We start from the raw sequence: 25,093 nt of genomic DNA on the forward strand, positions 1-25,093 counted from the left end.
GTTGTAACATGCATTAATTTTCCATCACAAAGGGCTTTTCAAGTGAAAGCACAAAAAAACAAAGCCAAATTAATTACAGCGACAACCAGAAAAATGAAAAAGAAATTGCCAGAAGCTGATCAGGACTTGAATTAAAAACAACCAGAATGCTCAGAGGATGGAACTAAATGTGCACAAGCTATCACACTGCAATTGGTTGAAGTTTTTCATCTAATTCGTTGAGAAGGTAGTAAAACTTTTATGGACCAATCGCCAAGTGAGTGATTGTAATCTTGGATTGTTCTCAACACTTGATTGAAATTTCTCTATCTGGACAAACTGGGTGTGGATGTTTTAGTAAGATAATTAGCACCATTATTATAATTGTAATTAGAAAGGATGTGAGACTCAGAGGGAGTACTTAGTTTGATAAAAATGACAGGGATTCTTACTATCTAGAACCTCTTAAGTGTTATAGATCGATATGGGTCTGGCAATATGTTTTTTGGCTTGCTGAAATACCAATCCAACTTTAAAACAATTCAAATGTTTCACCTACTATCAGGTTGTTATTTGGTGCGTGGTATTTGCAGAAGTCATTGTGGTGCTGGTGAGAAGGGAGAATCATTTTCGAGTAACAAGATCTCTGCGCCCACTCTTTCTTATTGACACGCATTACTGTTCTGGGGTGAGAAGGTGAGTCTCACTCTGTAAGTTAAAATTGAAGTTAAAATTGTCACTGTGGTTTGTGTAAATATATTTGTTGTTTATTGTTCCAACCCTAGAGTATTGACAGGGTCCAAAAATCTCTCCAGGAAGAATTTTCCCACCAAATTCGTGATCAATGTTGAAATAACACCAATGTCAAAGATAGATGTTGGGGAGGGATCAGTTTTGGGGTTCACTGTTCAAGGGCTACAGATCAGTTTATCTTGGGGATCATCCTATAAAGAGTACCCCTCCCAATCAGGGGAAACAAAGCTGTAACATATCCTGATAAGAGAGCACTGGGATTGGTAATTCACCAATTCAAGACGTTGGCAGCAAAATGTCTTTGGCTGTTTTGAACTTCTATTTTCTGAAATGACTGTTATTTCTTCCTGTTGTTTGAATGAGATTCATGCACTCTCTTTTACTTTAAATTTTTAGGGTTCTCAGACAGATTTTACTTTCACTTCCCCCAATCCTGTATATGCTTTTTCTGCTGTTTTTTATCATGGTAATCTTTGCTATGTTAGGTAAGAAATAAGAAAAAAATTAGTATTAGAGAAGTATGCTCCAGAAATCAGTTGTTAGCTTTTATGTTGTTCATTAGAAGGAATGATATACGAAAGGAACTGGTTACCAAATTCTGAGATTGATTATAGCTAACTCCATGAATTCCTAAATTAAATGATTTGTGAAGAATAGTTATCTTGGAGTGCAGATTGTAGATTTTGTTTTTCTAGTTTACTAATCATTCTTATTACAGTTGAAGAGACATTTGGCTCAGATGTGATCTACCAGGGGCCAGCACTGACATAAATCAATCCAACAACGCTGCGTCAGAGAAATTTTTTATATTGACGGAACCTCCAAGTGTCTATTAAATCTCAATTCATTTATTAAACTTGAAAGCTCGTAAAAATTGGAGTACATTAAATTGAAAAAAGCCATTACCACTCAATATACACTGATCAAAATGTCCTAAACTCAAAACATGCGGGGCGTGTATAAAGATAAATCTAAAGAACACAAATATCCTAAGTGATACAGAACTACCCTTGATTGTACACGTTTAGGTATATAAATCCAAATATAAACAAGATGACATACCTCTTTCCCCATTCTATTACTCTAGTATTTCAACAATCCTTCAATCTCTCTTCTCTTCTGACTACACGTGTAACTCACATGTCTCGTGGCTGAATGAAACTTAATGCTAACAATTCAAAAGTATGTCACACAAACCAAAGGGTATTGAAAGTCATGCAAATAACTAAAAATAGCCTTCATTACAGTTTCCTTATTGCTTGCAGGGTTCTATCTGTTTTCTGACAATGAAAAGGATGAGGTAATTTTATTTAGTTACTAAACCTACTTATCAAACATGTTGACATATTTGACAGACCAATTTTCTTTTCCGCCATCACACCTCACTCGCATGCTAGATTATTCAATTAAAGAAAAGTTAACTGCTTATTAAACTTCTCGTCTTTCCAAGGACTTCTGTTTCATTCAGTCTCCTTTTGCAAAATTAGTTTTTCAGCAGCTTTGGGAGAAGCTTCATCAGCTTATTTGTGTTACTTACAACAGCAAAGTAGGTGAATTTAAATAGTTATTCATAAGTTAAGCAAGAATGATTTTAGTTCCTTGAAATATTCTCCCTCTTGTTAATTACACTAAATTTGTGAATTCTTTTCTACAGTTATCCTGATGTAATGATGCCAGCATATATCAGATCACGATGGTCTGTTATCTACTTTGCTGTTTACATTGCAGTTCTTCTTTACTTTCTCATGAGTCTGGTAAGGTTTCAACACACCACAATGTTAGTTAGCCAGACCATAAGTCACTCATTACTTTGTCATGACAAAAAGTTTTGTAATTTTTTTTCCAAATTTTGGCCCCAACCAAAATTAATTACATGTAGCCTATGGTAAACATATAATGTTTTCTTGCTTTAACATTGCAGCTTTTGGCTGTGGTTTATGATGCCTTTACAAACATTGTAAAGGATAAGTTTAGAAAACTCTTTCTTCATAAAAGGTAAGAATTTCTGGGGCAAATCAGTTGAATTTTGGCTAGTGTCTGCAACCTGATGGTTTTAGTTATTATAAGGAATTCTAACTACTCCATGATGTCAACTCAACACCATCCACAGTATCTCTCTCTCTTCCCTCTATTCTCCTTCTTAATGGTCCAGGTCAGGGAGGAAAGAAAGATCTTAAGAATCTGACGCACTTCAGAGTAACAAAAGTTTCTCAGACTTTAAGTGTGTTTTTAAAGTCTTGACTGGTAGTTTTCTTTTCTCTAAGGAAAGGTATAAGAAAAGCTTATGAACTTCTCCACGATAAAAATGTAAGTTGTTGATAAGTTATTTATGTATCAGTTTATTATTAACAATTAACTGGTCAGTCAGTCAGTCAAATAGATCATCTTCTGTCTGTCAGTGGAGCAGACAGCCAGGAGACAAGCACTGGTAGGCCATGAGTCAGTCAGTAAGTTAGGCATTAGGTTGTCAATCTAGTGGTCTGTCAGTTTGTCTGAGTTAGTCAATACCCAATGAATTAATTCCCTGAAATAGTCCACTTCCAAATAACTATTGTGTCAAACTAAATATAATAACTTAGGTCTTGATTTAAGGCAGGGTCATTTATATGTCAATAACAAATTTCCTGCCACAAAAAAATAATTTACCTCTGATGTAAGATAATTTACACTTTTTTTCATAGCCTCCACATGGGATCCCATGGGAAACTTTTAAAGGCTTAATGTCACATTACGACCCCAAAAGGAGTAAGTGCTTTAATTTACTTCAGGTTATAAGTAAAAAATGTGCTCAAAGTGTTTATTACTTTTTACGAGTTCGCAGTAAACTATAATATTTTGATTATTATTATCGATAGTCAGTCAATAAGAGCCTGGACTAGTCTCAAATCTTACTCACACGCACTATTGTTGTTGTTTAAATATTTTAGAGAAATATTATTAAGGTCATTAATCTAAAGGTTGTTACTTTTCCAACAGCTGATGTGGAGAATTATCTTTTTTTTAAGTCACTAAATAAAAGTAACACTGGACAACTAAGGTAATGTTCTCTTTCAAAAAATGTATTATTTTTACGGTTTTTCTAAAGCTTTGAATTGGTAATTCGTTTTTCGGCTTAATTGTAGTTTAGAACTTATTTGGTTTCTACATCTGGTACCATTGTAGTTTGACTGTGACTCAATATTTATACTTACTGGTAGTTATCAACTTTTATTTTAGCCTGGATGAATTTTACAATGTTTTTGAAAACAGTGAGATGAGGTGGAAGCGGGTATGTGTCTATTATTTTATCGAAAGAAATTGAAGAACATTTTGAAAAACACAATTTCAAAACCTGCTAAAACTGCTGTAAAAATCGTGTTATGATTTATCTCACATGGTTACTGTTGTTGTTTTCTTAAAGGTAACAGAACATTACAATCAGTGGTTTAGCTGTTTTAGGTCATGTACCTGTTTGTACCGCACACTCAAAGGCAAGTTTTAATATCCATGTTCAGTGTACTTGAATCGTCTTTTTTAGGGCGGTGTTCGAATTGAGTGTCGTAAAACCAAAACCAGAGTAGCGATAACCACCAATCAGAAGACAGGAAAATACTTTAAGAGCCAATGAGAACTCAAAGTGAAAAGAAGCAAACTGCCTAAAGCGCGGGAAAACGCGGGTGACCATGTCGCGATTGGTTTTAGTTTTGAATCTGATTGGTTGAGGAAGTAGTGGAAGTCTTCCGGACCAATCCGAATTACTTTCGACACTCTATTCGAATTTGCTACTTAAGTGGGAATTAATTGTCCAGCCAAGACAGGGAGGATAACGACAGTGCAAACAATTATTTTTACCTCTGGTTCCTCTGGCCTTGGATATCTCAGAAATTACATCTTTCTTTTGTAAAATAGAGAATTGTGAGCAGTTGGCAGGAAGTTATTTATATAAACTTTTCTGACGTGGAATTCTCTTAAATCTCCTCATCCACTTCTAGTGGCCTTTTTGACAGTCTTTTCAAAAAATTGTTCTTGAAATGAAACTGATTTTATTTCTGTATATCTCCCTGGATTTTTTAAGGGGTGTTTTGTTTGTAACTCTGTGTGAGCTTGTTAAGAAATATCCTTGAAGATTTTAAACCTACAAACCCATTCGTAAATAACTAAAACCATTGAAAATAGTTCAAATTGTTAGAAAAGTTTCGAGAATTCTTGGAAAGTGAACGATTTGTTATGACCAGTCCAGAAACAACCAAGTCACGAAATTCATGCGATCAGCATAGTTAAAAAGCTTCCTCCGCCTGATTGCTATAGTTTCCAAAACCCCAAGTTTGTGACAAATGCCAATTAATGATTATTATCTTATCGAAACTTAGATATGTAGATTCGTCCTGATACAAAAGTCTTATTTCTTTTTACAGGTATTCGCTGGCTCATATCACATAAAGTTTTTGAGTTCGTCATTTGTAAGTCTCTTTGAATCTTTGCTGCTAAATTGTAGAATTGCATTTCACTTGAATTTAGCAAATTCACTCACACTTTGGAATATTGTCTTGTAATTTCCAGACATTTCAATAGCTGAAACGTAAAGAAATTAACTCAAACGTTTTTAGAGGCCTTGTTGTAATAGCTAAGCTTCATTAATTAGACCTATGAACAAACATTTATTGGCCTTGAACTCCGCTTTCAGGTAATGCTTAGCTAGCCTTCATGTTACATTCAGATCATTAATTTCTGCTTTGAATAATCGTCTTTGAAATTTTCTTCTTTAATAGACGCAATTATTCTTATAAATGGGATTTCAGTTGTTGTGGATATCATTGTGTTTTCCAGTAAGTTACTTTCTTCTCTTTGATCTTAAGCTTATCCAATTATGTCGTTAAAAATCTGTTTAGAATTGAAGTGTTTCATTACACGCAACGAGGCGGCGGCATATCAAAACTGAAGGCATTTCTCTTGACCGGTCTTGTGACTAGTACCAAAAGCGGGAAAAACGCCCGTGAAAAAGCCGCGGCGCGTGTTAGGTTGGCCTCTGATGGCTAAAATAGTGGCGTGAGTTTTGAGAGCCAATTAGAAAACGCGGGGCACTTACCCAAATAAAGAAATTCTGCGCATCCGTGCATAGATGATATTTGTTCTGACCGAAAAATGTGTTGAGCGTTCCATGCGAAAGATTTTATTTACTCTTTATGTGCAGACACTCCTCAAAATGAAAGGCAAAAGAAGATAAGAGAGCTCCATTGGTACCATATAGTCTTCATTTGTAGTGAGTTGATTCATCGATATGACATGTATTTTTTCCTAAATTTTTTTTCTGATACGATGCATAGCTCGATTTATCTTTGTAAAAGTTTGTAAGTTGGTTCCGTATTGGATTTAAATTATTTAGGCTGTTTTTAAAGACTCTTTCAGATATATGCAATGTAACTTTAATGTTTTCAGTTTATGCAACAGAAGCCTTGCTCAAACTCCTTGGTCTTGGTTTAAGGAAATATTTCCTGTCTGGCTGGAATATGTGAGTATTTAAGAACGGAGTTTAAGTTGTGCTTTCTTGTGTTGCAGTTAAGGCTATCGTTTCTGACTTTGTAGAGTCTTTGTAGATTCTGACTTGCAACTAATTTTTGCTCAACGCGGCGCAGTCGCTGAAACTATGAACAACCGTGAATATCGACATTGCATTTCGCACGGCGCACAACTGTGTGTATTAAGTGAACAGGCATTGAAGGATAGATACATTGCAGATCTTTGTTTGTTTTTTTGTGGGAGAAACTGTTATTTACATATTCCAACAGCACCAGCTGTTAGCCAAAGAAAGTAAATATGTTTTAGAAGAGTTTTCCCCGAATTCAGATCATTAGCTCTATAATCTGGGATTAATTGTCGGTATCTGAGCAACTGTAGATTTGCACCTACCCTCGCCTAACCCAACATTAACCTTGGTTCAGTTGTTATCAGTTGAGTGTTGTCGGGTGGGTGTGCAGTTGCTTAATTACTGACATTGATCCATTAACTCCCTTATCGTGAACTAAACGGTTCTATGGTTACGCTATCTCACAGATTCGACTTCTTTGTAACTGTGGCTGGTTTTATTGGTGCAGTTTCAACATCCTTCAGTTTTATCGTCTGTGTGAGACCCTTGAGACTTTTGCTGTAAGTATTCAGTTCTTCTTAAAAAATCTTATTGAGTTCTTCATGTTACTAAAGCAATTAATATCCCTTGCAGACTTTTTAAAGTGAAAAAAAGATACCGTGACTTGTTTGAGACAATAGGTGTCTTGTTACCTCGAATGGCCAGGTAATGCTATCTCTGTTCTAGTGGAATTGTCCATTGTTATGTAGGCGTTGCACTGTTGCTGAAAGTTTATTCCTGGCTGAGCGTGAGAATGACAGTTTGTCACGCAACGTCTTCTGCTAGGCTAATGCGATTTGCTAACGTCACCCAAGCACTAACGTTACTCACAAGAAACGATTTTTCTCTCAGAGTTGCCGTCGTCATTCTGTTGATGTACTACTCGTTTGGAATCATTGGAATAGAATGCTTCTCTGGACTCGAACTAAAGAATTGTTGTGTGTAAGTATTTTCCGTTCCAGTTACAGTCTTTTATCGAATATTTTTTCACATGGATTCTTTACAGGTAGTCTCTCAAACTAATGATTGTTTATCGAAACGACCGCATGAAGACCAAGCTCGATCTAATGTTCGGCGTGAAAGTGATATATTTTTATTTTGCACAGAAACACTTCGTGGGAAGGAGCATACAAGGAGGGTGGCTATCATTTGAACAACTTCGATGATTTACTACATTCATACGGCAAGCGCCTTTAAACTGTTTTCTGGTTATAGTATTATGGCAAATAGGGAAGAACCACAAATGAAGCACTTTTTTTTGTTATAACAAACAAAGGATATCTAGTTTAAGTATGATTAGTTCCTGTGTTATAGGCGGCTAAACCACACTGAGGGACACCCCACGTCTACGCTCGATTTCCGCCGTTTTCTTAAGTCCATTCTTCGTTAGATCTTCCCCGGAGGCGGGGGGGGGGGGGAGTGGGTGGGTGGGTGGGTGGGTGGAGTGAGCGCAGGCTTAATCTCAATTCCCGAAAAACGGCAGGTAATCGAGCGTACCCTCTGTCGCTATCACCCTGGTACTACAAAAGACCTCTTTTCACCTTTCAATTGTAAAACGTCTGTAAACATCCTGCAATTAGCATACACTTATCGTAATTATTTGCGTCATTGCGTCACTTAATGCGATTTTACAGAAATAGCCCATCATGAGGTAAATTTTGATAAATGGGCCTTTTACTGATACGCAGGTAATTAAGAATTCAAAATCTTTCTCCAACTCACCCACCAACTCACTTCCCTTTCCGCCTCATGCTTGCAATTTTCTCAAATTCTTTAAAATGGCCACCCTTCCATTGGAGAGTTTCATCACATCGTACATAACCGTTTTTTATTACGTTTCTCTGCAGTGACTTTGTTCGAGTTGACAGTGGTAAACAACTGGTTTATAATAATGGTAAGAAAACTCGATTGCTTGTTTCAGTGTTCCACTTGCTTCATAAGCTTCCGACGGTGTTTAGTTGGATCAGCCTTCGTAAGTGCATGGGATTCCTGTCCATCATCATAGTTGGGTTGAATTGATTACCTTGTGGTGGAGCTAACGGCTTGTTTTGTGCAACTTGTGGATTAGTTTTTGCCTTTTCATAATCAGCTTTCTTTTCCTATTTATTGACAGGAAGGGATAGTTCATCTGACATCAGACTGGGCCAGAGTATTCTTTATGTTATTTTACATTGTCACAATGGTGAGTCATAGAATCACCGACTATCATAGTTACACAAGTTTTTAGACAATGATCTGCATACTTGAGCTTTTGAAATAGCTTCAGGGGAAGGGGTACGAAAGTCAATGTTTGCTGGGTGTGTGTCGCTGTCCTCTAACCCATTATTGACGGTTTTGTGGCCAATTAAAGATCCCATCCTAGTCACATTTGGGCCTACACGGTAAGTTTAGGAGAGCTACTCTTCAGCGAGTTACTTAGGCAACCTACCAGGTCCATATGCGACACGCGGAGATAGAAAAATTATCATAGAATGAAAGAGATTGTAAACTTTGACCCTGGTAGATGAGTAAAGGAGGATCCAAAACGTTTCTGAAACATTTCAGGCTTTTTTAGCTTTTTATAGATATTTTTAGATATTTCTATCTTATTTTGACCAGGTTGTTATGACAATTGTTGTGGCGTTTATCCTGGAAGCCTTTCGCTTCCAGATGAAATATAGACAAGAACATCCTGCAGACGAAGAAGGTGAAGAGCTTCAGATATTACTCTAATCGAGACTGTTCTGGACCACTCCGCCGTAAATAACAACATTGAAATGATGAAAACGTTCTCCGTTGTCTCTTTTGTCAATGAATTTCGTATTACAAAGATCACGTACCTTCGATTGTTAGTGGCGTTACAGACGTTGTACAGCAAAATAAACCTAAGTCGTGTGTGTTACCTTTCAACCTTCCATAAAAAAAATGAAAAGGTTCGCAAAGCGTACACATTATACGAAGTGGCGTTAATTTTTTTGCTTGTCAAGATGGAGAATAGCTGCACTTATAGGAAAGTGTATTCAATATTGACAAAATGGTTTACCTCTCCACAGAGGATATGAAAATCAGGATGGAAATCATTGTGACCTACGAAGAACTCCTGGCCTTGGGCCAAAGCTATGTGGGGGATCTGCAGCCCCGTCAGCGCGTAAGAATATCAATATTTCGTTGTCTGTCAGACATTTTCAGTCAACTCCCAAGTGTTCTGTTTTTAAAGGAATGTTCCTTGAGTCATGAAACACCAACTTCATCAAAGGACCAGTCAGAGGTCTGCCGCTAACCTACGCAGCAAGCATAGTACATGATTTCCCACTACGGTAGTATCAAAGTGACCGTATATTTATGATTTCCATTTGCGCTATATTCCGTTCAACAACTAAACAATAAGTTCAAAACTTTCAATCTATTATCACTGGTTATCAAAATGAATTACGAGATACCATCCAAGGGTCCCGCAAGACAGCTTCCTATGTTCATCAGATACATTCAACCGCTGAGAGACCCATAAGTTACACTGAACGTATAAACAGGTATCGTTATTTAAGGGTTCTTGTTCTAAAATTTTACACTTGTTGGGCTGTAGTATTTTAGTCAATATACGAAGGTCCCAAATGCGTAGCGGCCTGTTGTACCGAGGTTTAACTGTTTCAATACAGTTTGAGACTGTTATGTGACTCGCCTACACTCATTTCATTGCAGGTTCGTTACGAAGGAAAACGCCCCAAGACAAAAATGGATTTGAGAGTAAGAATGTACGACGATGAAGTCAAGGTATAAACTTCTCATTTATCATTAATTGATGAATTATTCGGTAGTAAATAAGTCAGTTGTTAACTGATGAATTATTCTGTAGTAAATTAGTCAGTTGTCAATTGTTAAATTACACTGTAGTAAATTAGTCAATCAGACAAGTAATGTAAAAGCGACGAGGTCACACCATTTTGTCATTGCGCCCCTTTTTCTTCGTTCTTTGAATATTATCTCGTTTGTAATAAACCTGTCTCGCTTTTCCTTGTAGCAATGGATACAAAATGAAGAGCCCCTCAAAATAGGAGAACCTTTAGCGCACGCTCATATAACAGAAGGTACAATGGCCATGTCTCCTACCAACTCACCTTCATCATCAGTCCCCGCGAACACGTCATCTAATGGTCTTGTGACTGATGAGGTAACAATGGGAGAAGTAAACATAGCGTTACACGAATAAGACGCCACCTTTTGAAAATGTTTTGCTTTTCCTTGTAGCAATGGATACAAAATGAAGAGTCCTTCGAAATAGGAGAACCTTCAGCACACGCTCATGTAACAGAGGACACAATGGCCATGTCTCCTACCAACTCACCTTCATCATCAGTCCCCGCGAACACGTCATCTAATGGTCTTGTGACTGATGAAGTAACAATGGGAGAAGTAAACATAGCGTTAGACGAATAAGACGCCACCTTTTGAAAATGGGAGCGGGAAAAACAGATACCCTCCTACAAGGTTCAACAGATTACTCTATTATGTATATATACTCAGTAAACTCTTACCTAAAATGAGGCGGATACCAGTCTGATCGGTTCCTAAGAGCGCTTGAAAAACCAACTGCATAGTATGCGGTTGGTTTTTCAAGCGCTCTTATCAATATATCTGGGGCTGCACTAGCGTCATGCAATGAACTGTAAATATGTAGCGCCGCATCGTTTGTCACATAACGAAAGCTTAGAGCGCCAGCTCAGTGTATATTCGGCTGGAAACTGAAAAAAGAACTTCTTAGACCAGGTTAAAATGGTAAAGTTTTACTTAATATGAACAAATCTGCCAAAATGTTTAGATTTACTAGGGACTATTTTCATTCCAAAAAAAAATCCCATACTCTAGGAAAGTCTTTCAGATTGAATAGTCCTTAACACTGACCAAGAAAAATGATATTTTATGCGTTTTATGATATTTTTTTCGGAAGCTTAAGCTTACATTATTCCAGTTTAACATACATAGTCATCTTTGGGAAGGTTCTTTAAGGGGGCTTATAGGAAAATCTTTTTCTCCAGATGACAAGGTTCTAGTTTTAGTTTACTGATGATTCTGGAACTTCTGAGGGTGCAATTGACTTAGGGGGACCAAAGAGAGAATTCTTTGACCTGGTTCTGACAATCTTGACTGCTCATTGGTTTGTAATTGAGAGGGTAATTTAAAGGAGGGCTATCCTAACTAGGTGTCCTTGAACCTATGACAGAAAATTAAGAGAAATTTAAGGGTTTTTTTGGATGTTCTGAAGTAACACTAACTGCAGAATTATTTGGTTGTCTTTTTTCTGTCCATTTTAGTGAAACTGGTTCAAATAATTACCAACTTGAAGGGCTAGTGTTATCACAGTGGAATGATTTTTTTATAAGATGCTTAGGAAAAACAGTAGAGTTGACTTTCAGAGATATTCTTTGTTATATCAGTGGAGTTAGGGAAGTTCCCCTAGGTGGTATAGAACTGCACATTGGCTTCCTTCATGCACCTGAGCAATGTGGTGAAAAATCCAAGTTACCAAAAGCAATGCATTTTCCTGCCAGTTGCTATTACCAGTGATGCATGACACATATGATGACTTTAAAAAAGATATCACCTTTGCATTTACAAATACCAGGGGATATGACCATGCATGATGTTTTAAAACTCTTCCCCCAGTCTTTTGAAATTAAATGGTCTTGATACTGTTCTTGTTCATGTTTAACTGAAAGGGTAAATGCAAAGGAATAAGAATGTCACCTTTGCATTATTTTATAAATACTAGGGGATAGTAAATGATGTTTCAAAACACTTTCCTCAGTCTTTTGAAAACTAAGGTTGCAATATCGTTCTTGTTCTTGTTTAATTAAGTGAAGTAAATGGATAAGAGTAAAGTTTCACTTTACCATATTGTATCTCATTTCTAAATGTTAAAGAGTGGAGCATCTGTTGAGAAAGAAAAATGCCCTATCAGAGTAATCACAAGTTGTACTTTTGTGTACAACCAATGTTGCAATCTTGTTTGCACTTAAAGTACTGAATAGTATGCATAACATTTCATCTGAAAAATTGGTGGAAATTATTTCAATCTGCTGCTTTACCATGGTACCACTGGATTGTATTAAAATGTCTTAGAATGACTTATTGTGAAACTTTAATTAAACGTTGGAAAAGTGTTATTGCCTCCCTCCAGTTTGTCGGACAGTGTAAATTTAAACTCTCCAGCGCATAATTAAAATACTCCATAAAATGTTTTCTTCTGTGTCTGTTGTACTGTACAAAGCCATATCATAAAGTTGTTGTTCTGTAAAGGGACATCTGAAATCTTCAAACCCACTGTTCTCTGGAAGGTAGAAAAGCTCATCAGGCCTACTTGGGATTGTATCGTGATGTAATTTTTTATTGTAATGGGTGTTCCAGTTATCCCTTACATGATCTAGGTCTGCCTGCAAGACATCTTTACAACAGAACCACGAACAGGACATACTTGATTCACTAGCGGTATTGACAATGTTTGTTTCAACTGAGTCTTAAAGAAAATTAATCAACCATGTTAATCTGTCATGCCTATAAAATGACTACCATCCTTCTATGCGCTGGTTTGCTGGGGACGATCCGTACCTATGTGCATTTAATCCAGCTTGGTAGTCGTTACCATTTCCTCGAAAATAACACTGCATGGTCGCCATGGTCACATTTTCAGTTCCACAGTCTGTTCGGAGAACTCTTGGGCAATCTCTATTTGATTTGACCCAATCGTAAAACAATGAAGCTAAGTGGCATGAGTCATTATTCCAGGAGCAAATTTTCAACCACATGACTCGACGACTGAAACCGTCCACCGCACCATGAGTAGGAAAGCCGAATGGCTTTAACTTATCGCAGCCGTCAACGTGCCAAGCAAAATTCGGGCCTGGGTTAGTTTACGACCTTCTCCTTAGTGCATGAGCATTTCGCAAGGCTGTTCTTTAAGGGTCAACTTGTTGTAAAATTCCTTCTTGGAGCCTGTATTCCGTAATCCAAACGAAGGGTGTGCCACCTAACTCGGTAACCCCTCATGCAGCCTGGCCTGTCCAATTCTTGTTGAATGGCCTGGTAAATTTCGGCATCGTAACTGTTTGCATTCCTTCTCCTTAATCCGTACTCGCGAGGTCTATTGTGCGAAGTACGCACAGACATTTCTGTTGCATGGTACTTTTCTAAAAAGGTCTAAAAAGAGTAATATAACCGAGCGATCAAACCCACGCTGAAAATAATGACGAATGAGAACCTCCTCTATGTTCACAGTTGCTCCACATCTAGAGCAGTACTGGTAAGTTTCCTCGAGCTCCTCTGAGCAGTTCAAGCAGTTAAAACACACATCCATTCACGCGACAGATCACCACATGCGTAGGGTCGACCCATGCGAAGATGACAAACAAAATGGCGAGCATGATCTAAGCGTATAGCATGTCAGCGGTTGAGTAATGATGGCTTTATTCATTGTATAGTAACAAATCCTGCACTAAGTAATCGGGAAATTTTGTGTCGTGTTTCACAAATATTGAGTTGTGTTTTCTAATTCGTGTTGTGTTTTGGTAAAATTGTGTGATGTTTTGCAAATACTGGGTTGAGTTTCTATATATTGTGTGGTGTTTCGATAATACTGTGTTGTGTTTCGATAATATTGTGTTGCGCTTCGATAATAGTTTGTTGTGTTTCGATAATACTGTGTTGTATTTGGAAAAGTGTTTGTTGTGTTTCAGAAATTGTTTGTTGTATTTGCAGATATGGCCACCGTACTGACCACAACTCGACGGGCGACCCCTTGGCCCAGGATGAATCTCGTCGTTATTTGACACTATTTAACAAATAGAGAAGCCTTGACTGTGCTCTGTTCTGTTATAAAGCACGCAGGAAGCGGCTAGAGCACGAAAGAAGTGTAGAGAGAAACACGAGACGTAGTCGAGTGTCTCTCCGCACTTCTTCTTTAGCTCAGCTCTATGCTCTATACTCTCATAGTGCACGCTCTTTCAACCAATGACAGCGCGTGTTATGTCCGAACTTTATAAAATATTACGATTACGTTATGCACTCATTTTGAGCAAAGTATAGTGTCAGCGGTCTTATCTTTGATAAAAACAAAGAACACCCCAAACTACCGACCGCTGCGCGACAAAATCTGTGATTAAAATTGAGTCTGAGAAATATTTTTAAAGACATGACAAACATATTAAAGTTCACATGGCAACCAGGTGGATAATCAGACAGTTTGATGCTACACTGGTTTTCAGATTTAATGAATGTAATGGAACCGGTGTTACGGAACCCATCAAGAGAATTTGAATAATCCCAAAGTTGAAGTTGCTCAAAAACCTTTTCAGGCTTTGGGGCATATTTTTGCCAAACCTAAGGATCCTGTCACGAAAGAACAACGAACCGACGCCATTTATTCTATTCCTTGCAATGAATGTGACAGTGAATACCTCGGACAGACCAAATGTCAGTTTAGTACACGTTTGAAAGAGCATCAAAAAGCGGTTTTCTTTTGCCAGAAAGAAAATTCAGCTCTATCGGAGCACACATGCCTAACTAACCATACAATTGGGTGGGATAAGTCTAAAATTCCCACCACCAATCGGCGTTAACAGCAGCGCCTTTGTTTGGAAACTTGGCATATTAACTCTGTCCACACTCCTTTAAGTCCGGATGATGGCGGCTTACTTCCTGATGCCTATTTACACCTCGTCAGGAAAAAGGCAGCTAATTAGTGATTGTAGTAAAGGACCTCTTGTTGCAGAGTTTAGATCACCTCTGATGAAGGCACTGGAAAGGAAGTGTTGAAACATTGGGTCTGTGAATTGTAACTTCTTCGGTTACATTCATTAAATCTGAAAACCAGAGTAGTATCAAACTATGTCTGACATGGCAACGGTTGAAAACTCATTTATTCGAATTTTCAACATTCTTGAAAGTAAGGGAAGACTCTACGATAAACATCCACGTTGCTTCAGTAAACGCATGCACCTTATTTCTGGTTTGTGCTTGAGGAACCATTGATGTGTGAAATAATGAACAGAACTGACTATTTGTCATGTAGAACAAAGGTCCAGTTTGTTCCCACAAGAAATAAATCATGAGATCTAGAACTATTGTTATCAGGTATGCATAGCAAGCTGTGAAGTCTAGCGAATTCAACTACTAATTCAATAGCTAAAAGAGTATTGTGACTCAAAACTGTTTTGCACTTCCTTCTACGAATATTAACCGATATGGCGAATCTCGGCGTAAATGGACTTACGAAAGAGTCGGTAGGTTTTGCGAAAGTAATATAAAACATCAAAAGTTAGTAGAGTTATTATTATCAAAGTTATTATCATATTTACAACATTATTTGAAAGTGTCAACCTAAAAGGTTGCTTCTAGAAACTGCCGTGAGAGACACTTGCATTCAGTGCAGCCGTCGATCCAATTCACCCTTGAGCGTGAAAAGGATAGACATTTGCCCTTTCTGGATTTAAATGTGTCCAGAGGGGTTCAGGGTAATTTAGAGACAAGTGTCTACCGTAAACCTACTCACACCGACAAATACTTCGCTTTCGATTCTCACCACCCTATTTAATTTGCCCTAAAAAGTCTGTAGCCAAAACTTTACTTAGGAGGGCTGACTGTCTACCATCTCCACTCGATTCGAAGGCTGAGGAGAGGAAATATGTTTCTAGTGTCCTTAAGGCAAATGGCTATACAAAAACCTTTCTCCGTAACTGCCAAAAACCAGTTACAAACCTAAGGATCCTGTCACGAAAGAGCAATAAACCGACGCCATTTATTCTATTCCTTGCAATGACTGTGATAAGGAATACATCGGACAGACCAAACGTCAGTTTGGTACACGTTTAAAAGAGCATCAAAAAGCGGTTTTCTTTTGCAAAAAGGAAAATTCAGCTTTATCAGAGCACACATGCCTAACTAACCATACAATTGGGTGGGATAGTTCTAAAATTATCACCACTAATCGGCGTTACCACCAGCGCCTTTGTTTGGAGGCTTGGCATATTAACTTCGTCCACGCTCCTTTAAATCGTTCATTACACCCCGCTCCGTTCATTACACCCATTTTGAAATCACTGGTGGTCTGGTGGCAATCTGATTGGCAATTAGTGTGATTTATTCATGAATCACATCATTTTTACTGGGGCTTTCCAAAGGAAACTCCCGAGTTGAAATTCCGGTTTTGTTTTCTTTTTCGTTCGGTCGCAGATCGCAGTCAAGTCCTTATCACGCATGCGCAATCTTTAGACTCTGCTCACGCACGACGTTTTGACTAATGAGCACATAGATTAATGGCGGATAAAGGGGAGATTTCGCGGTGCAAAATCAGCACAGACACTGTGTATAATACGCTAAAAACGCATACAAAATATGCACACATCGTTCGCGGTAGACCCACACTAAAAGATGTTGAGCGTTTTCGGAACGGGTCGGTCCGCGAACCTTATTAGAGATCTCTTTATGAGCGAACATTTATGAGTGAACCTCTTATCGAGAAACATGCTATATCAACTGAGCTATGTAATGTTAATCGAGAGAAGCATAGACACAAATCTCATCGTGTATGTAGACGTGATCGTGAACCAAGCAGAATACCAATACGAAATTTGAAAAGGTTAAGGAACAAGAGCAGAAAGGTTAGAAAATTTGTCTATGCACGTATTCTTTCGTGTATCCCCATGTCATCAACATTGTATTGTTATGTTAATGCTAAAAGACTATTGAATAAAAGGACGTTTAATTTTAACTGTCGTGAAAGAATTCGTCAAAGTATAAGAAAGGTAAAATGTCGTGCCAGTCGATATTTAACATTGTTTTCTTGTAACAAACTGATGTGTTCTTGCAAGAGTGAGGCTCATATAGCAAATTATTGCAACTCCAAATTAAGTGGAGACTTTAACAAAACAATAGCAGTTCCATAAAGTCAAGGAAACGAGTCAGTTGTTGGACAGATTGCAGGACAAAAATGTGTTGCAATGAGTTTGTGCTCTTTGATTTACAATAACACACAGGGGATCAGCTCAGCAAATGATCTTATACAAATAATGAATATTGGAAATCAGTTTTATTCAACTTTGTCATGATTAGCCAGACAGGTATTTTTAAAGCAGTCAGAACTACCAAAAGTATTAAATGTATCAAATGCAGTTGGTTATCAACTGGACTATAGTGAAAACTATTCTGGTACTGTTCACCAAGAAACTTCTGTAGAGGGATATCAGTACTGTACCTTTTTACAAAGAGCCTTTGAGTTGCTCATATCTGAAAACTACACCAATTTCATAGTAACATTAAGGTGTATTGCTATTGTAATCCATTGTTATAGTAACATAGGGTTCAAACGATTTTATTCTCTAGAAATGTGTATGGTTGAGGGCAACCTCAAGGCACATGTGTTCCTCTCGAAGTATTGTCCCTTGATAGCTAAGTGCATTATTTTCAGAGTATACACAACAATGATATATTTGAAGTGAGAAGAGTACAAATTGAGAATATTGAAAAAAGGATGGTTTCTCAAAACAATGTGAATGAAACCACAAACTTTAATCTAAGTTGTGCTTTCCCCCCAGAAAATGGATGAATTTAATTTCAAACCGGCTCAGTACTGCATCAATAAAATATTTGAACTGAGCAAGTCCTGTATTTGGGCGATTTCAAAATGGATGTAATAACGTGGTAATTGAATCTCATGTTGTGAAATTTTCGTCTGAAGTCATACTTGTGATTTCAAATCAAATTAGCGCTGCTCGCTTGTTCGATTTTGAAATCATGCATATGATTTCAGCCCAAATTGCACCCACTCAGTTCAATTACCATTTCAAATCATTCACTCCAGATAACAGAATCAAATAAGCAAGCTAACGATGGTATCTGAATTCGTCCTTGGCCAAACCTAAACGACTCCGCGGGTTTCGCCCATAACGAGTTTCGCCCAAGAAGCGTTTCGCCCATAACGAGAATGGTTTCGCCCAGCATAAATTCGATTCGCCCAGACTAACAGTCAGTGATTATCCAGGCTAAGGGCCTCTTTAGACATATGCTTTAGATGAGCCCGGTAACCGGGCTTTTGTTTTCTGTTCATACAATGTTCATTCATAAGCTGGCGTGCGGAACTTATCTTCCGTGTACAAAAGATTTGCAACGATGATATGTTCCACGCGCAAGTGTTTTCAAAACCGTTTAATTTAATTCTCGAGAAGAAAAGTGATGCAAAAAAATCATAGCAATGCTTTTACGACAAACGGACGTCTCTGCAGTATTTCGTGCGCGAATTACCTTAACAATCCCCACTCCACAGTGAAAGCTATAATTGACTTGTTCGTTTCAACAGTAACTTGTTCGTTTCAAAATTTCATGATCTCAGGTCAAGTCACTTTTCTTCATTCTGTGCATACAAACGTTTATAAGGTTGACGTTTTCCGAGTGAGAGTGTAGAAGTTTTACTTATGGGCGAAACCTTTTATTGTTCTGGGCGAAACCATTCTCGTTCTGGGCGAAACGATATGTGCGAAACTCGTTATGGGCGAAACCCGCTATAACCATTTCAGCCCAAATTGCACTCCACTCAGTTCAATTACCATTTCAAATCATTCACTCCAGATAACAGAATCAAATAAATGTGCTAACGATGATATCTGAATTCGTCCTTGGCCAAACTTAATCGGCTCCACAAGATCACTCTCTCCAGGCAACGAAAACATTTCCATTCATCCAATGTTCTCAAAATTACCCTTAAAACAGCCCAAAAAATTCTCTCAACAGTCAATAAGACATAAAATCCACCTTGCAACACACTTGCAATTGTTCAAACTTCTAACATTGAAAAAGCCAATCCAAGAGTAGCACACCATGATGTTTACCATGAAATTGACTGCAACCAAACCACCAAAGAGAAAACTTAGCCATCTTTCGTAGAAAAATCACTGTTCAATAATAACACCTCTTAAGGAGCCACAGAAAATAGTCCATAGTTAATATTAATCAGACATTCATCTAGAGATAGCGCCGAGCAAACCAGTCCAGAAAAATATAATTGGCACTCTCAACAAATTATGAATCTTGCAACACAGCTTGCCATTAAAGAAGTGCTCAAATCGAAATATTTGGTGCAATTCATCAAAACCTCAAGAAATATTTAATTTAAAATTTTTCCACTCACTCTTATCACGAAGTAACAATAACCATGATCATGCTACAGTGCAGAGAACTCTTTTGCATTTTCTCTTGAACAACTATCCAACACTTTCTTAGCATGAGTAATACGTTTACTATAGGTAATCTGATGTCTTTCATGTGTCCAGCAATATCGCATTTCTCATAAAGTGTGGTAAAATACTTGTTAAAAATACAGAAAAGCCAACATTTCTCATTCTAAACTCTTATTCCATTTTACGAATCGCTCTTTCCAAATTCCACATTAATTTGTTGAACTTTGAACACCTTTCAAATCAAAGAACAAAAACGACGCTCTGATTGGTGCGAGATACATACCCTATATGTTCTGATGGGTGTGAGCAACATACCACTCTATGCGCTAACGTAGTGCTTTTTATTTAAAAAAAAAACTCAAAAATAGCTTTTGTTAATTGTTTGTTAATTGACGGTTACAGTCAATTGTTCTGGCCCCGGTTGTTTGAAGATTGGATAATGCTATCCACTGTCATGTCATGAGCATGTGCTGTGTGAGTCACTCGTCAACCCTTTGCCACCCACTGCTATGATTAATGATTTTTCAATAACAAATTCTTTGGTAGGAAGCAGCAATATTTCTCATGGAGGGAAAGAACCATAACCGCTTTGAAACCCATCCCACCTCTCAAACATTGCGATGGTACCTATTAGCAAATTCCCAAAAATTCTATGTTTTGGAGCTGATGGCTGCATTGATTCTTCTTGCCTTGGGACTCACTGAAAAACCAAGAGCACTAAAAGCTAATAATTTGAGTGTTCCAGTCAAGGTAAGCGTACACTCAGCTCTAGGCAGAGGAGTCCGGGGGGGGGGGGGGGGGGTGAAAGGGAAAGTCCTACAAAATATGGCTTTACAAAGTATGAATAAAGGGGGTAAGTTTTGATTTTTTGATTGGGGCTTGGAAACTAGACAGACTTTGAACTTCACATGATGACCAAACATCTGTGGCAGATATTGGGTTATCGTATCAACTTCACATGCTATTGTATACTGAATGTATGCTCATAGTTATCATAGGGTAAGCCTAATAATGTTGATTGGCCACCATAAAGAGTTTCTAAAGCTGATATTTCCAGCGCTAACCCTTCATCAGAGCAAAAGTGTGATCCTGATGTAGAAAATGACAATGAGAAGATGCAAAAATGATTATATATTTGAATATTATACTAGGAAAATGTCTCCCAATTTGAGGGTCACTATGGCTCTCCTAACCCACCTCTTTTACAGATGCAGATTACGCTTGTGATTATAATGCGGTTTTATTTTTGGGTAAATGCAAAACAGCTAACCTCTAAGTTGTGTTTTAACATGATGTCCTTAAGCATAGAGAGATTGATTCTATAAGTAGTCAAGAAGTAAATCATTCAGCATCAACCAATGATTGAAATAGCAGTTTTACTGAATAATTTAGAGGGCTTCCTATTTAATAATGGGTAATTGATATATATAAGATTAATAATTTGATATTGTAAATTACAATAATGAATTCAATATTGTTTACCAGGTTCATGCAGCCGTGGAGATTCTCTCACTGATGATTGTCTTTGCTGGACTTGCTGTAAAACTGAAATGGCAGGGAGCAAAGTTTTTCTTCACCCATAAGAGAACCCTTCTCAAGGTACATTACAGTGCTACTTTAGTTGTAACATGCATTAATTTTCCATCAAAAAGGGTTGATAGAGGGCAAATTTCAAGTGACAGTATAAAAAAAGTATAAAAAAACAAAGCCAAATTAATTACAGCGACAACCAGAAAAATGAAAAAGAAATTACCAGAAGCTGATCAGGACTTGAATTAAAAACAACCAGAATGCTCAGAGGATGGAAAAATGTGCACAAGCTATCACACTGCAATTGGTTGAAGTCTTACATCTGATTCATTGAGAAGGTAGTAAAACTTTTATGGACCAATCACCAAGTGAGTGAATGTAATCTTGGATTGTTCTCAACACTTGATTGAAATTTCTCTATCTGGACAAACTGGGTGTGGATGTTTAGCAAGATAATTAGCACCATTATTATAATTGTAATTAGAAAGGATGTGAGACTCAGAGGGAGTACTTTAAGTTTGATAAAAATGACAAGGATTCTTACTATCTAGAACCTCTTAAGTATTATAGATCGATATGGGTCTGGCAATATGTTTTTTGGCTTGCTGAAATACCAATCCAACTTTAAAACAATTCAAATGTTTCACCTACTATCAGGTTGTTATTTGGTGCGTGGTATTTGTAGAAGCCATTGTGGTGCTGGTGAGAAGGGAGAGTCATTTTCGAGTAACAAGATCTCTGCGCCCACTCTTTCTTATTGACACGCATTACTGTTCTGGGGTGAGAAGGTGAGTCTCATTCTGTAAGTTAAAATTGAAGTTAAAATTGTCACTGCGGTTTGTGTAAATAAATTTGTTGTTCATTGTTCCAACCTCAGAGTATTGACAGGGTCCAAAAATCTCTCCTGGAATAATTTTCCCACCAAATTCGTGATCAGTGGTGAAATAACACAAATCTCAAAGATAGATGTTTCAGGGAAGGGATCAGTTTTGGGGTTCACTGTTCAATGGCTACAGATCAGTTTATCTCGGGGATCATCCTATAAAGAGTAACCCTCCCAATCAGGGGAAACAGAGCTGTAACATATCCTGATAAGAGAGTGCTGGGATTGGTAATCCACCAATTCAAGATGTTGGCAGCAAAATGTCTTTGGCTGTTTTGAACTTCTATTTTCTGAAATGATTGTTATTTCTTCCTGTTGTTTGAATGAGATTCATGCACTCTCTTTTACTTTAAATTTTTAGGGTTCTCAGACAGATTTTATTTTCACTTCCCCCAATCCTGTACATGCTCTTTCTGCTGTTTTTTATCATGGTAATCTTTGCTATGTTAGGTAAGAAATAAGAAAAAAATTAGTATTAGAGAAGTATGCTCCAGAAATCAGTTGTTAGCTTTTATGTTGTTCATTAGAAGGAATGATATATGAAAGGCACTGGTTACCAAATTCTGAGATTGATTAGAGTTAACTCCATGAATTCCTAAATTAAATGATTTGTGAAGAATAGTTATCTTGGAGTGTAGATTGTAGAAATTGTTTTCTAGTTTACTAATCATTCTTATAACAGTTGAAGAGACATTTGGCTCAGATGTGATCTACCATCTTTTAGCATTGTTTTATGAATCAACATTTCACTAACAGTTTCTGTAATCAGGGGCCAACACTGACATATATCAATCTAACAACGCTGCATCAGAGAAATTTTTTATATATTGACAGAACTTCCAAGTGTCTATTTAATCTCAATTCATTTATTAAACTTGAAAGCTCATAAAAATTGAAGTGCATTAAATTGAAAAAAGCCATTACCATTCAATATACACTAATCAAAATATCCTACACTCAAAATATGCAGGGCGTGTATACAGATAAATCTAAAGAACACAAATATCCTAAGTGATACAGAACTACCCTTAATTGTACACGTTTAGGTATATAAATCCAAATATAGACAAGATGACATACCTCTTTCCCCATTCTATTACTCTAATATTTCAACAATCCTTCAATCTATCTTCTCTTCTGACTACACGTGCAACTCACACATCTCGTGGCTGAATGAAACATAATGCTAACAATTCAAAGGTATGTCACACAAACCATTGAAAGTCATGCAAATAACTAAAAATAGCCTTCATTACAGTTTCCTTATTGCTTGCAGGGTTCTATCTGTTTTCTGGCAATCAAAAGGATGAGGTAATTTTATTTAGTTACTATAAACCCACTTATCAAACATGTTGACATATTTGACAGACCAATTTTCTTTTCCACCATCACACCTCACTTGCATGCTAGATTATTCAATTAAAGAAAAGTTCACAGCTTATTTGACTTGTAATCTTTCCAGGGACTTCTATTTAATTCAGTCTCCTTTTGCAAAATTAGTTTTTCAGCAGTTTCGGGGGAAGCTTCATCAGCTTATTTGTGTTACTTACAACAGCAAAGTAGGTGAAATTTGATAGTTATTCATAAGTTAAGCAAGAATGATTTTAGTTCATTGAAATATTCTCCCTCTCATTAATTACACTAAATTTGTGGATTCTTTTCTACAGTTATCCTGATGTAATGATGCCAGCATATATCAGATCACGATGGTCTGTTATCTACTTTGCTGTTTACATTGTAGTTGTTCTTTACTTTCTCATGGGTCTGGTAAGGTTTCAACACACTACAATGTATAAATTGTGGCACAGATCTGCACCACATTATTGCCAGCTAATATTAATATATTTCCACCGGTCTCTACCAATCTGGCAAGTCACTTGACTCTGATGATGACTTCTGCTCAGGTTGTTGAATGTCAGTCACTATAATTGACAACACTCTGAGTCCTCTTAGGACTACTCTCACCTAGACAATCAGACTACACAGTCATTTACTGTGTATGGTAATTACCACCCAGTTTTCTTGACCTGTCTCTTTTAACCTTTTAACCCTTAAGACTAGGATCTAATTTCTCCATACATCATATATTATACATCATCCCTGAATCAAACTAAGGTCAGTGGAATAAAGGAAATGATTGTGAGGTCAAGAAGCTCTTGATTATTATGCAAATTCTCTCTGTAAGTACCTTAGAAAACTTGTTGATAACAGTAAAGAGAACTTGTAAACTGATGTGAGGGTGGAAAGCTATGGGTTAAACTGTCACCCCCAGGAGTGACTGATGAAATTCATTTCTACCAACAATATCTCTACATTGTCAAACAGGCAGGAGATAAGAACATAAACAACCAGAGAAAATTATTAATCAGGAGATATCTTTTCATGTTAGTAGCCAGACCATAAGTCACTCATTACTTTTTCATGACAAAAGGTTTTGTAATTTTTTTTCCAAATTTTGGCCCCAACCAAAATTAATTAAATGTAGCCCATGGTAAACATATAATGTTTTCTTGCTTTAACATTGCAGCTTTTGGCTGTGGTTTATGATGCATTTACAGACATTGTAAAGAATAAGTTTAGAAAACTCTTTCTTCGTAAAAGGTAAGAATTTCTGGGGCAAATCAGTTGAATTTTGGCTAGTGTCTGCAACCTGATGGTTTTAGTTATTATAAGGAATTCTATCTACTCCATGATGTCAACTCAACACCATCCACAGTATCTCTTTCTCTTCCCTCTATTCTCCTTCTTAATGGTCCAAGTCAGGGAGGAAAGAAAGATCTTAAGAATCTGACACACTTCAGAGTGACAAAAGTTTCTCAGACTTTAAGTGTGCTTATTAAAGTCTTGACTGGTAGTTTTCTTTTCTTTAAGGGAAGGTGTAAGAGAAGCTTACGAACTTCTCAAAGGTGAAAATGTAAGTTGTTGATAAGTTAGTAATGTATCAATCTATAATTAACAATTAACTGGTCAGTCAGTCAGTCAAATAGGTCAGCTTCTTTCTGTCTGTGGAGCAGACAGCCAGGAGACAAGTACCAGTAGGCCATGAGTCAGTCAGTAAGTTAGGCATTAGGTTGTCAATCTAGTGGTCTGTCAGTTTGTCTGAGTTAGCCAATATCCAATGAATTAATTCCCTGAAATAGTCCACTG

At 37.3% G+C, this 25,093-nt stretch overlaps 2 protein-coding genes across 3 annotated transcripts in view; both read left to right on the top strand.

Annotated features, from left to right (window-relative positions):
• Positions 1 to 12,361, top strand: part of LOC149036901 (two pore channel protein 1-like) — a 37,777-nt gene extending 25,416 nt beyond the window's left edge. For both annotated transcript variants that reach the window (XM_089190404.1, XM_089190402.1), the window contains exons 4-29: positions 545 to 675; positions 1,129 to 1,217; positions 1,998 to 2,032; positions 2,220 to 2,278; positions 2,387 to 2,486; positions 2,654 to 2,727; positions 2,997 to 3,039; positions 3,414 to 3,477; positions 3,709 to 3,769; positions 3,949 to 4,000; positions 4,133 to 4,202; positions 5,127 to 5,171; positions 5,481 to 5,537; positions 5,903 to 5,971; positions 6,148 to 6,220; positions 6,763 to 6,855; positions 6,929 to 7,000; positions 7,187 to 7,276; positions 7,441 to 7,517; positions 8,182 to 8,228; positions 8,448 to 8,516; positions 8,933 to 9,020; positions 9,367 to 9,461; positions 10,013 to 10,084; positions 10,332 to 10,481; positions 10,559 to 12,361. In XM_089190404.1, coding sequence (XP_089046530.1) covers positions 545 to 675; positions 1,129 to 1,217; positions 1,998 to 2,032; positions 2,220 to 2,278; positions 2,387 to 2,486; positions 2,654 to 2,727; positions 2,997 to 3,039; positions 3,414 to 3,477; positions 3,709 to 3,769; positions 3,949 to 4,000; positions 4,133 to 4,202; positions 5,127 to 5,171; positions 5,481 to 5,537; positions 5,903 to 5,971; positions 6,148 to 6,220; positions 6,763 to 6,855; positions 6,929 to 7,000; positions 7,187 to 7,276; positions 7,441 to 7,517; positions 8,182 to 8,228; positions 8,448 to 8,516; positions 8,933 to 9,020; positions 9,367 to 9,461; positions 10,013 to 10,084; positions 10,332 to 10,481; positions 10,559 to 10,747 — 2,064 coding nt within the window. In that variant the 3' untranslated portion in view covers positions 10,748 to 12,361. The remainder of the gene's footprint in view (positions 1 to 544; positions 676 to 1,128; positions 1,218 to 1,997; positions 2,033 to 2,219; positions 2,279 to 2,386; positions 2,487 to 2,653; positions 2,728 to 2,996; positions 3,040 to 3,413; positions 3,478 to 3,708; positions 3,770 to 3,948; positions 4,001 to 4,132; positions 4,203 to 5,126; positions 5,172 to 5,480; positions 5,538 to 5,902; positions 5,972 to 6,147; positions 6,221 to 6,762; positions 6,856 to 6,928; positions 7,001 to 7,186; positions 7,277 to 7,440; positions 7,518 to 8,181; positions 8,229 to 8,447; positions 8,517 to 8,932; positions 9,021 to 9,366; positions 9,462 to 10,012; positions 10,085 to 10,331; positions 10,482 to 10,558) is intronic.
• Positions 12,362 to 15,416: 3,055 nt separating this feature from the next.
• Positions 15,417 to 25,093, top strand: part of LOC149036903 (two pore channel protein 1-like) — a 22,859-nt gene continuing 13,182 nt past the window's right edge. The window contains exons 1-10 of the mRNA XM_089188640.1: positions 15,417 to 15,585; positions 20,080 to 20,283; positions 21,019 to 21,132; positions 21,721 to 21,851; positions 22,308 to 22,396; positions 23,223 to 23,257; positions 23,447 to 23,505; positions 23,614 to 23,713; positions 24,474 to 24,547; positions 24,818 to 24,860. Of these exons, the coding sequence (XP_089044766.1) occupies positions 15,547 to 15,585; positions 20,080 to 20,283; positions 21,019 to 21,132; positions 21,721 to 21,851; positions 22,308 to 22,396; positions 23,223 to 23,257; positions 23,447 to 23,505; positions 23,614 to 23,713; positions 24,474 to 24,547; positions 24,818 to 24,860 (888 nt within the window). The 5' untranslated portion in view covers positions 15,417 to 15,546. The remainder of the gene's footprint in view (positions 15,586 to 20,079; positions 20,284 to 21,018; positions 21,133 to 21,720; positions 21,852 to 22,307; positions 22,397 to 23,222; positions 23,258 to 23,446; positions 23,506 to 23,613; positions 23,714 to 24,473; positions 24,548 to 24,817; positions 24,861 to 25,093) is intronic.

Source organism: Pocillopora damicornis, chromosome 12 (genome assembly GCF_964200805.1).
Source record: "Pocillopora damicornis chromosome 12, jaPocDami1.2, whole genome shotgun sequence".
NCBI lineage: Eukaryota > Metazoa > Cnidaria > Anthozoa > Scleractinia > Pocilloporidae > Pocillopora > Pocillopora damicornis.